The 11,958-nt window shown below is 49.1% G+C and overlaps 3 protein-coding genes across 3 annotated transcripts; 1 reads left to right on the top strand and 2 right to left on the bottom strand.

The window, feature by feature from the left end:
* Window positions 1–756: 756 nt before the first annotated feature.
* Window positions 757–2,444, bottom strand: L3040_006441 (uncharacterized protein; the record flags this gene model as incomplete). Its single annotated transcript, XM_066154117.1, has 4 exons — window positions 757–843; window positions 893–1,748; window positions 1,792–2,000; window positions 2,049–2,444. The coding sequence occupies 4 exons, from the start codon at window positions 2,442–2,444 to the stop codon at window positions 757–759; spliced, it is 1,548 nt and encodes a 515-aa protein (XP_066011101.1).
* Window positions 2,445–2,827: 383 nt separating this feature from the next.
* L3040_006440 (uncharacterized protein) lies at window positions 2,828–4,366 on the bottom strand (the record flags this gene model as incomplete). Its single annotated transcript, XM_007289227.2, has 1 exon — window positions 2,828–4,366. The coding sequence occupies one exon, from the start codon at window positions 4,364–4,366 to the stop codon at window positions 2,828–2,830; it is 1,539 nt and encodes a 512-aa protein (XP_007289289.2).
* A 551-nt stretch (window positions 4,367–4,917) lies between these two features.
* Window positions 4,918–11,658, top strand: L3040_006439 (uncharacterized protein; the record flags this gene model as incomplete). Its single annotated transcript, XM_007289226.2, has 2 exons — window positions 4,918–11,063; window positions 11,118–11,658. 2 exons carry the CDS (start codon window positions 4,918–4,920, stop codon window positions 11,656–11,658), a joined length of 6,687 nt encoding a protein of 2,228 aa, XP_007289288.1.
* Between the last annotated feature and the right edge of the window lie 300 nt (window positions 11,659–11,958).

Below are 11,958 nucleotides of genomic sequence, written 5' to 3'. Positions count from 1 at the left end.
GCTCGAAATCTCTCAGCATGGTCAATTGCGGAGGTTGTCGAGCTTGTAGAGTGAGAAGAACGTGGAAAGGATAATCTCTGTTGCTTATAGGGGAGAGGCAGATAAAAAATTGTTCGAAGCGGCTGGGCCCCTCGCCCACCATCATCCCAGTCAATGGCGGCCAAGATTTTTTTTTTTTTTTCACTTTTTTTTTTCTTCCCACTTGGGCCGCCTGACTCAACTATACTGTATACGGGGGTTGCTCGGGAAAAGTCTGCCCTGGGGCCTTGTAGATCGTAGAGGGCATCTTTGCCGCGTGTATTATTGTTATAACATAGGTACTTAAGGTACTTACCTAGGTACCTGGGTATGCTTGCTCGCTAGTCCCGGGTCCGTGGGCGTGTTCTATACGGAGTACCAATCATCAGAGCACAAACCCCTCCCTTAAAGAGGACGAATAACTGCAGTGCAACTCAAGCTACTTTCAAAAAAAATCCTCGAGAGCCGCCCTCGCACATGCAGGCTTGCTTCTCTTATCTTTCACTCTGACGATTGTGTCGCCAGCATAAAGGTAATGTCCCCAAGTATCGATTGCCCATCCTTGAAGTTCTTTTCTCATCAATATGATTTCTTGTTGTACACGATTGTCTACCGTCCAGGGAGTGTGAAATTAAAAATGCTCCCTCACATTTTGATGCACGGTAGCAAAGCGACGGTACCGGTGATCGAATGAGTTCAGAGACGCCAACAATTTTCTATTTTTTGACGCATCATCATCTACGTCTTCTCTAGTCTCACGGCTGGGTTTCGCTCGATGAAAGACAAATCTACCTTGTGTCCCAGCAACTCTCGAATATTGTTCACCTACCCACGTATCAGTACACTTCACCACCCACTCTGAGAAATTACTTGCCTTGTACTTAATCATGGTTGGCCGCTCCAGAGACAAGCCCCACCCAAAGACACGCATGTCCTTAGGCAAGCCCATAGCCTCCAGCATCTCAGGTCTGAACATACCACTGTTGCCGATTTCGACCAGCTTATTCAACCCCTTGTGGAAGCTGAAGATTTCCATACTTGGCTCAGTGTACGGATTGTATGCCGGCTTGAAGCGGAGATCCTCAATACCCATCTTGTTGAAGAAGATCTCCATGAATTCCATTAGCCCACCCAAAGACAAGCCGTAATCAGCAATGACACCCTCGACCTGGTGGAACTCGGCAAGATGTGTTGCATCAACCGTCTCGTTACGGAAAACTCGGTCGATGGAGAAGTATCGTGCTGGAGGTGGTCGTCCATCAGGGCCCTTTTTAGATGCCAGCTTGTGGAGGATTGCTGTGGAGATGGCCGTAGTATGAGTTCTGAGAACTAATCGAAGTGACTCATCCTCAGCCCATGGATATCTGTAACCGATCGACCCATACTTTCCTTCTTGATGAACCTCTTGTACATTTTTCCAGTATGATTCGTAGTCGCCCTTATCCTCTTCCGATTCAACGTGTGGTTTGTCTGCCACTTTTGGGTCTGAAATGTAGAAGGTGTCTTGGAGATCACGGGCAGGATGCTGTTGGGGGACGAAGAGGGCATCAAAGTTCCAGAAACCGGTCTCAACGTAGCGGTTGGTCGGCATTTCCTCGAATCCCATCTCGAAGAAGATTTGTCTGAATTCGTGTCGGACCTTGTTTAGGGGATGTAGGGCACCAGCGTTTTGGTCTGCTCCTAGTGACTTGAAGTTGTATGGCTTGAAAGCAGCAGTCTTCCAAGCACCGCTGTAACAGTCAGACCTGTCACATTTTTGAACTTGAAACTTACGAGGCAAGCATGTCAGCCGTCAAGTCGGTCTCTTCCTTTACAATTTCAAGTCCGAACTTCGGCCCCTTATGGATTTTGTAGGCAATGACCTTTAGCATCTTGACCAATTTCCGCTTCTTCAAGTCTGTAATAACCTTAGAATCTGGATGTGTCCGCGTTTGTTGTATAGTCTGGAGCTGCTCGCGGGTTATGTCTTGTATTGAGTCCGTCTACTACTGTCAGACCTGCCCCAGAAGCAATGGCGGGGTACAACTTACAGACGCCACCAGACGACCCCCCTCGCCCTTCGAAATCCATCTTGACTTGAAAGCCTTGCCTTGCCCGACCTTTACCACATTTTTGTCCCCCACAGCAGCCTCGAGTTCCGCGATAGTAAGGCCCCCCACTGCCCTTGAGAGAGCCTCGAACACTCGCGCTTCGTGACTTCCATTCGCTTCAATTTCCACAGCCTCGGGTTCAAGAACTGCCTCTTCTCGGTCGATTGTCTCGTACGTGACCATAGAACGCGATGCAAGTCGGTCTAATGCGCTCTTGACATCCGCCGATTTTTGTGTAGGGAAGACTTCCGATGACAGGATAGGTTCATTTTGGTCGAGGGTTTGGAGAATCTGCGTGGGTAAGTCGCCTTGCGAGGTAGTCTGACCGCTCGCCATCGTATGGAAGACTTGCGCACTATCTGGAGAGCAGCGCAGAGTCGTGGGTTTTACTTACCTCTCGATGACTCGAATTGAAGAGGCCCATAGATTTGTGGGGTTGGATCCAACGCTCCACTACTTTGGCCTTTTGCCGGCGTTTACCGCCTGCGCCAGCGGTAGAGGTTGTGACACAAATTTGTCTTCAACAGGTGACCACATCCAACATCTTTGACGTGATCTGGACTCCGTATAATTGTTGCATATATTTTTAATTGAGTTCTTATTGATAATCTCAAATTGGATAGAAAATCTACATGTGAGACCTGCTACTATAACAAGGCACAAGAGAAGAGCCACGGAGCGTGCAAGTTTAATCGACAATATTTGATGGCCTTCGAGACTTAATCGGAACCATCCCCTTTGATGACACCCAAGTTCCCATCCAGAACGGCCCATATATCTTTTGATTTCTCGGTGGCTCCTAGTTCACCTATCCCCTTGCCAAACCTCTCCCCGACTACAATGTCGGCCCCAAGAAGACGTTTTAACTCTAATAATGTCTGGCCAGCCTCTTCGAGAGCCACGCCGCCTTCATCCAACTTTTCCGATACAACAATTTTTGTACTGTGACCAGCCGATTGAGCTGCGTGTGCCCATTCACGAGCTCGCAGGGACGAGTCCGGCTTTTCGTGATTTGAAATCTCGTCCCCAAAAGAGATGGGTCCCTCTAAGCCATGGCGCTGTTTCTTGATTGATGGCATGGGATGTGCTGGCAACAGGTGACTCTCATCGGCGAGGCGATCTAGACCTTGGTTGGCTTCTTTCAGTTGTTTCGAGAGGCTGATACAGAGATGTGACTTTTGCTGGATCATTGCCTTTTGCTCATTCAAAACAGAGACCATATTTTCAAGGTAGGGATATGTGACTTCGATACCACTGGGTGCGTAAGTCTCCTCTTTCGCCTTGGGAGATTCCTCCTGCTCGTCTAAGCTCTTTGTAATATTTGTCGCGTCCAGTCGTCCTGTTGCAGCATTGATCAAGGACTGTCTTGCCTTGGTGTATCGTGAATACTGTCTATGAATCGACGAGAGTTCGGAATCGATGAATTGCTTTCCTCTCTTGTCCGGGCTAGTCGAAGTTGCAATTTCAGATTCAGGACTGCTGTCTCCGGCCCTTGATAACTCGGCTTCGATCCAATTGATCAACGCTGACCGAGTCATTCCTACTGCTTCGAGACGGCTTCCACGACAGCCAGGCGCTAACGAATTCTCAGCTTTGACTCTACCAAGCAGGATCTGCTCTCTCTTCAGAAGCATTTTGGCGCGGAGAACGGATTTCGCAAGCTGGTCAACAAGTTCTTCTATGTTGACTCCTGATAATCCCTGGGTTGTATCAGCGCTGTTCAGCACTTCTGAAGGCACTTTGGGCAGAGTTTCAACATCCTGAAGGACCAGTTGTGGATCTAGATGTTCGGCTGAAGCCGCAGGTTTTTGAGCGAGGGCATCCATATAGTCCTGAACAATACGCAGTCGCTCATACTTTTGTCGTTGGCTCACAAGCTCGAGGAAAGATTCCATACACGATACATCATCGGTAGAGGTCTCCTTCAGCCCTTTGACATATTCATCGTCGCGTCCAAGCCGATGCTGTTTACTGATCTCGGCGTAGTCCCTCTGTGCCTTGACGTTGGCTCGTACACACCGCAGGTACTCCTTCTGAAGCCCTCTCACGCCATGGGGTGCTATATCCACATTGCAGGTCGTATCTACTAATGATATAGGTCGAGACAAAGAATGATCTCCGTCCTGACTCACGTGAGAACTGAGATGGGAAGCTAATATCCGGCGTATCTGTGCAACCTCGTGTCTTTGCTTGATGTAAGGGCCAAGTGAGCGTGTAGCCTTTGTGAAAGGCTCGAGCATTGGTTTCATATCGTCCATGTTGACTGCTGGAAAATCGTTTTCGGGATTCTGTGTTTACTTTGCGTTATGGAGCTGATTCAACTTCGAGTACTATCCCAAGTAGTCCCGACAAGAGAAAATAGGCAGAGGAAGAGGTTTCCCAGTGGTGATTCATAGCAAAAATTTGCTGATTTCGTGGACCCGCGAATTTGAAAGAAGGTGTCTTTGCTGCATGTTTTTGATTTGGCAAGTGGCAAGATGCTAATAAAGTTGTACCTGAGGGGAGCGCGGGGCTAAGCTAAGCAGGCGCCAAGTGATCTGATGGAAACGACACTAGAGCCAGTACATACTAACATGTAAATCTGGAAATCTTCTACCAACCGTGTTAACGCTCAACCACGACGACGACGTGGAGGGGCATACCTCTCTCAGGATAATCGGCAAATTGTCATGATTTATTGGCGCTCTGTTGCTGGATGAACGTGTTACAGGCAGTTTCTCACCGTCTCCCCCTTCACTCTGGCAACGCAAAACAAACTCCATTCGAATACCTCTGAAGCCTCCTTCATTTACCTCGAATTTCCGCCGTCATGACTGATCAACAGCGCGATGTCTCGCAGTACAAGTACTCGGCGATGTCCAACCTGGTCCTCCAGGCGGACCGTCGATTCGTTACTCGGCGCAACGATGAAGTCACAGGAGACCCCGAATCACTTGCTGGGCGGTTGAGTATTCGGGATATGGGCTCTCGAAATGCTCGCGACAACGCGCCAAAGCAGAAAAAGAAGGTTTCAGGACTGCCTGATGTGGAAAGGGGAGGTCTACAAGAGGGGCAGGACGTGCTGGAGCGTGAACAGCGAAAACGAAAACGTGGCGAGCCTTCGCAGCTTCGAGGAACTGGCATCCTCTCTGCTGCAGATGCCTTAGTGGAGGGTATCGTCTACCGTCCGCGGACATCAGCAACTCGCGCGACATATGACTTGATTCTGACAACCGTCGCAAACAAGCTCGGAGACGTCTCCCATGAAATTGTGCGGAGCGCAGCAGACGCTGTACTGGAATACCTCAAGGACGACGATCTGAAGGATTTGGACAAAAAAAAAGAGATCGACGACTTGCTCGGTGCAACGCTTTCACCCAAGGAATTTAACGAGCTTGTCAACCTGGGCAAGAAGATCACGGATTACGAGGCGCAAGACGAGGATGAGGTGATGGGAGACGGAGAGAATGGCGCTGAAGATGGGGCCGAGATCGATGATCGCCAGGGAGTTGCGGTGGTTTTTGATGACATTTCAGAAGACGAGGACGGACAAGAAATGGTCAACGAAATTCGCGACGAGTCCTCCGAAGACGAAGACGAGGGCGACGCCGAAGATCGGCCCGGTGCAGAAGAGAGCGCGACTGCCGGGGGCGCTGCTCAAGATCGGGATGAAGAATCACACGAGCTTCAGGAAGAAGACGCGATGATTATCGATTCTCTAGCAGGCGACAGTGCCAGCAAACAAGGCAAAGACAAGAGCTTTATTCCTGCTCGCGATATCGACGCGTATTGGCTTCAAAGACAAATTGGTGCCATCTACGCGGATGCCCATACTCAACAGGTCAAAACCCAGGATGCTCTTAAAACATTGTCAGGTGCTCCTGACGAGGAAGGTGGAGAGGAAAAGCAATTGCGAGAGATTGAAAACGATCTTGCGGAGCTGTTCGACTGGGAGCATCACGAACTGGTACATAAACTCATTGCCAACCGTGACAAAGTTGTTTGGCTTACACGATTAGCTCGAGCTGAGGATGAAGAGTCTCGTGGTGTTATTGAGCGAGAAATTGCCTCTGGAGGCCTGCTGTGGATTCTGGATGAACTTCGAGGCATTACCAAATCTAGTGATACTTCACAACAGCGAAAGCTAGAAATCAAGATGGACATTGACGTTCCTGCTTCATTAATAAGCGGATCTACGAAACCAGAGCCAACTGGCGATGATGGACTGGTCGGTGGTCTACAACCTCGAAAACTGATCAATCTCGAAAATTTGGTTTTTGACCAAGGGAACCACCTCATGACCAACCCGAAGGTCAAGCTCCCAGAAGGTTCAACAAAACGTACTTTCAAAGGCTACGAGGAAATCCATGTACCAGCTCCGAAGAAGCGCAACGATCCTGGGGACCGCGATATCCCGGTTACTGAAATGCCAGAGTGGGCTCGAGTTCCCTTCAGTACAGCGGCGAAACTGAACAAAATTCAGTCTAAATGTTTCCCACAAGCTTTCAATGATGACGGAAATATGTTGATTTGTGCTCCTACGGGAAGTGGAAAGACCAACGTTGGTATGCTGACTATTCTCCGAGAGATTGGCAAGAATAGAAATCCCGAGACTGGCGAAATCAACCTCGATGCTTTCAAGATTGTTTACATTGCCCCGCTGAAGGCTCTTGTCCAAGAGCAAGTTGGCAACTTTGGTGGAAGACTGAAGGAATATGGTATCACAGTTTCTGAGCTTACAGGCGATCGACAACTCACGAAGCAACAGATTGCGGATACCCAAATTATTGTAACGACCCCGGAGAAATGGGATGTCATTACAAGAAAGGCCACCGATCTCAGCTACACCAATTTGGTTAGGCTGATCATCATTGACGAAATCCATCTTTTGCACGACGACCGTGGACCTGTGTTGGAGAGCATTGTTAGCAGGACGATTAGAAAGATGGAGCAAACAGGTGACCCAGTCCGTCTGGTCGGTCTTTCTGCTACCCTACCCAACTACCGCGATGTTGCTAGCTTCCTTCGTGTTGATCCATTAAAAGGCATGTTCCATTTTGATGGTTCATTCCGTCCTTGTCCACTTCGCCAAGAGTTCATTGGCATCACTGAGAAGAAGGCCATCAAGCAGTTAAAGACCATGAACGACATTACATACACGAAGGTTCTCGAGCACGTAGGCACCAATCGTAACCAGATGATCATTTTCGTGCACTCTCGAAAAGAGACTGCGAAAACTGCCAGATACATCAGAGATAAGGCTCTGGAAATGGAGACTATCGGTCAAATTCTCCGAAGTGATGCTGGCAGCACAGAAGCACTCAATACCGAAGCCGAATCCGTCAACGACAGAGATTTGAAGGATATTCTTCCCTATGGATTTGGTATTCATCATGCCGGAATGAGTAGACCAGATCGCACGTCTGTGGAAGATCTTTTCAACGACGGTTTGATCCAAGTGCTTGTTTGTACTGCTACTTTGGCATGGGGTGTGAACTTACCAGCGCATACTGTCATAATCAAAGGCACGCAAGTCTACTCTCCCGAGAAGGGTAGCTGGGTCGAGCTCAGTCCACAAGACGTCCTCCAAATGCTTGGTCGAGCTGGTCGACCTCAGTACGATACATATGGAGAAGGCATCATCATCACAACTCAATCTGAAATGCAATACTACCTGTCTCTGTTGAACCAGCAACTTCCCATCGAAAGTCAATTCGTTAGCAAGCTAGCTGACAACCTTAACGCCGAGATTGTTCTCGGCAACGTGCGAAGCCGTGATGAAGGTGTTGAGTGGCTTGGATATACCTATCTCTTCGTTCGAATGTTACGATCGCCGGGTCTGTACAGTGTAGGCGCTGACTATGAAGAAGACAACGCCCTCGAGCAGAAGCGTGTCGACCTCATTCATTCCGCTGCTGCTGTTCTCGAAAAGTCAAACCTGGTTAAATACGACAAGAAGACTGGCAAGCTGCAGCCAACTGAACTTGGACGAATTGCCTCTCATTACTACATCACCCACAGCTCGATGCTCACCTACAATCACCATATTCAGCCATCGATTACCCCAATCGAGTTATTCCGCGTGTTTGCTTTGAGTGACGAATTCAAGTACATTCCCGTTCGTCAAGATGAAAAGTTGGAGCTGGCTAAGCTGCTAGGACGGGTACCAATTCCTGTCAAGGAAAGCATTGAGGAGCCTCACGCCAAGATCAATGTTCTCTTGCAAGCATTTATATCCCGTCTCAAGCTTGAGGGTCTGGCTCTGATGGCTGATCTGGTCTACGTCACTCAGTCAGCTGGACGTATTCTTAGGGCCATCTTCGAAATAACGCTCAAAAAGGGGTGGTCTTCTGTCGCCAAGACAGCACTGGAGCTTTGCAAAATGGCCGAGAAGAGAATGTGGCCAACCATGAGTCCTCTGCGCCAATTCCCTAGCTGCTCGAGAGATATAATCCACAAGGCAGAGAGGATCGCCGTGCCGTGGGCGAGCTATTTCGATCTTGATCCACCTCGTATGGGCGAACTTCTTGGTTTGCCAAAGGCTGGTAGAACAGTTTGCAATCTTGTTTCGAAATTTCCTCGTGTCGAGGTCCAGGCTCAGGTACAGCCCATGACAAGATCAATGCTTAGGGTAGAACTCACAATAACCCCGAACTTTGAGTGGGACGATGAGGTTCACGGAACCGCAGAGAGCTTTTGGATCATCGCGGAAGACTGCGACGGAGAAGACATCTTGTTCCACGATCAATTCATCCTTCGCAAAGACTTTGCCCAGGCCGAAGCCAATGAGCACGTAGTCGACTTCACGGTACCGATCACGGAGCCTATGCCGCCTAATTATTTTGTAACCGTCGTCTCCGACAGATGGATGCACTCAGAGACGAAGCTTGCTGTCTCTTTCCAGAAGTTGATTCTACCAGAGAAGTTCCCTCCCCACACTCAGCTCTTAGACTTGCAGCCTTTGCCAGTCGCTGCTTTGAAGACCGACGATTTCCGGGCTCTATATCCCAACTGGGAGCGCTTCAACAAGATCCAAACTCAAACCTTTAACTCACTGTATTCCACGGATGAGAATGTATTTGTTGGAGCCCCTGCGGGAAGCGGCAAGACTGTATGTGCAGAATTTGCATTGCTTCGCCACTGGTCAAAGCCTGAGGCAGGTGCGGCTGTCTATGTCGCACCTTTTCAAGAGCTTGTTGACCTCCGATATCAAGACTGGCAACAACGATTTTCAAAGCTCCGTGGTGGTAAGGAGATCATCAAGTTGACTGGGGAAACCACAGCCGATTTGAAGCTCCTGCAAAGAGGTGATTTGGTTCTGGGCACACCTGCGCAATGGGATATTCTTTCTCGCCAATGGCAACGCCGTAAGAAGGTGCAAGATGTTCAGCTCTTTATCGCCGATGAACTCCATATGCTCGGAGGACAATCTGGATTTGTGTATGAGATTATTGTTTCGCGGATGAACTACATCCGCTCTCAAACCGAAGCCCCTCTTCGCATCATAGGATTGAGTGTATCTCTTTCTAACGCCAGAGACATCGGCGAGTGGATTGATGCTAAGAAGCACAACATTTATAACTTCAGTCCGCATGTGCGGTCTGTTCCTCTCGAGCTTCACATCCAGTCCTTCACAGTACCACACTTTCCATCCCTCATGCTTGCTATGGCCAAGCCAACCTATGCCTCGATCCTACAAATGTCTGCAGAAAAACCAGCAATTGTTTTTGTCCCCACCAGAAAACAAGCTAGGTCAACAACTAGAGATCTGTTATCAGCCTGTGTAGCTAGCGATGACGAGGATCGTTTCTTGCATGTCGACGTAGAGCAGATCAAGCCACTTCTTGAACGGATTGGAGAGGAAGCACTCGCTGAGGCACTATCTCATGGCATTGGCTATTATCACGAAGCTCTGAGCACGAACGACAAACGTATCGTGAAGCATCTTTATGACAGAGGCGCTATCCAAGTCTTGGTGGCATCCCGAGACGTATGCTGGGAACTTGACAGTACCGCCCACCTGGTGATTGTCATGGGAACTCAGTATTACGAAGGTAGAGAGCACCGTTACGTGGACTATCCGCTTAGTGAAGTCCTTCAAATGTTCGGAAAGGCTTCGCGTCCGCTGGAAGACAAGCTTAGCAGAGGTGTGTTAATGGTACCCGCTGTCAAGCGCGAATATTACAAGAAGTTCCTGAACGAGGCTCTCCCAATTGAAAGCCATCTTCAGGTGTACTTGCACGATGCTTTCGTCTCGGAGATCAGCACCAAGATGATCGAATCTGCTGAGGACGCTATCAACTGGGCCACATTTACATATTTCTACCGACGACTCCTAGCAAACCCAAGTTACTACAGTTTGGCAGACACGTCCCACGAAGGCCTCAGTGCACATTTGTCTGAGCTTGTAGAAACCACCTTGAAGGATCTTGCAGAGACCAAAATCATCGACCTCGATGAGGAGGACGATTCAGTGACGCCACTGAATGCAGCCATGATTGCTGCATATTACAACATCTCATACATCACTATGCAGACGTTCTTGCTGTCGCTGAGCAGCCGGACAAAGTTGAAAGGTATTCTTGAGATTGTTACTTCTGCAACTGAGTTCGAGTCCATTCAAATCAGACGACACGAAGACAGTCTCCTCCGCAGAATTTACGACCGAGTTCCAGTCAAGATGGCACAACCGAGCTTTGATTCCCCACATTTCAAGGCTTTCGTACTCATGCAGGCTCATTTCTCAAGGATGCAGCTACCTATCGACCTAGTGAAGGACCAGGAGATCATATTAACCAAGGTGTTGGGCTTACTCAGTGCTACTGTTGATGTTCTTTCTTCAGATGGCCACATAAACGCTATGAATGCCATGGAAATGTCACAGATGGTCGTGCAGGGCATGTGGGACCGCGATAGTCCATTGAAGCAAATTCCACACTTCACACCGGAAGTTATCAAGGCTGCCAATGCAAATGGGTACGTTTCCGCAACCAAGGATACAATGAAATTTGCTAACAACTGTTCCTGCAGTGTCAATGACATATTCGAGTTCATGGAAGCTATGGACCCTTCAGAGAATCCCAACTATGAGGCCCTAGTAAAACAGCTCGGGCTTTCTCAGAGCCAACTTGGCCAGGCCGCGAATTTCACTAACTCGAAATACCCGAACGTCGATCTGGAATTCGACTTGGAGGACCCAGAAGGGCTCACCGCCGGAGAGCCGGCCTACATCAAGGTCAAGATCACTCGGGACGTGGACGACGAAGATGAGTCGGCCGAGGTGGACACCACGGTGCATGCACCTTTCTACCCCACCAAGAAGATGGAGAACTGGTGGTTGGTGGTGGGGGAAGAGAGCTCGAAGACACTCCTCGCGATCAAGCGTATTACGATAGGCAGGTCGCTGACCCTGAAGCTCGAATACACGGTACCCACACCAGGCAAGCACGACTTGAAGCTGTTTTTGATGAGTGACAGCTACGTGGGTGTAGACCAGGATCCCAATTTCTCGGTAGATGTCGCCGAGGGCATGGACGAGGACGAGGATGAAGATGAAGAGAGCGCTGAATAAGCTCCGGTCACCACCTTCAAATCCGAGGGCGATGTTGTATAATAGACTGGTATGAAGGAAGAAGTTAGATGGGCAAAAACGCTTTCACCAATGTCGAGTTTACCAGGGATACAAGGACAGTTTGCATTTCATTGGTTTCTCTGTTTTGGCTCCCAGTGATTGTGTTGCCTGTGTTGCCTGTGTCCCGGACACTCGCAGAAGGCAGATCTTCATTGGTTTACGGGGACTGTCTCGTCGCCCTTGGCTGGAGCTCGTGCTGGTTCCGCTGGTGTTGGCATTGGCGTTTTTGTGAGAACGGTG

The sequence above is a fragment of the Drepanopeziza brunnea genome (assembly GCF_022702325.1).
Source record: "Drepanopeziza brunnea f. sp. 'multigermtubi' strain 214-2 chromosome Unknown ctg11, whole genome shotgun sequence".
Classification (NCBI taxonomy): domain Eukaryota; kingdom Fungi; phylum Ascomycota; class Leotiomycetes; order Helotiales; family Drepanopezizaceae; genus Drepanopeziza; species Drepanopeziza brunnea.
Note: the sequence above shows the minus strand (reverse complement) of the source record. Positions and strands in the feature narration are given on the sequence as shown.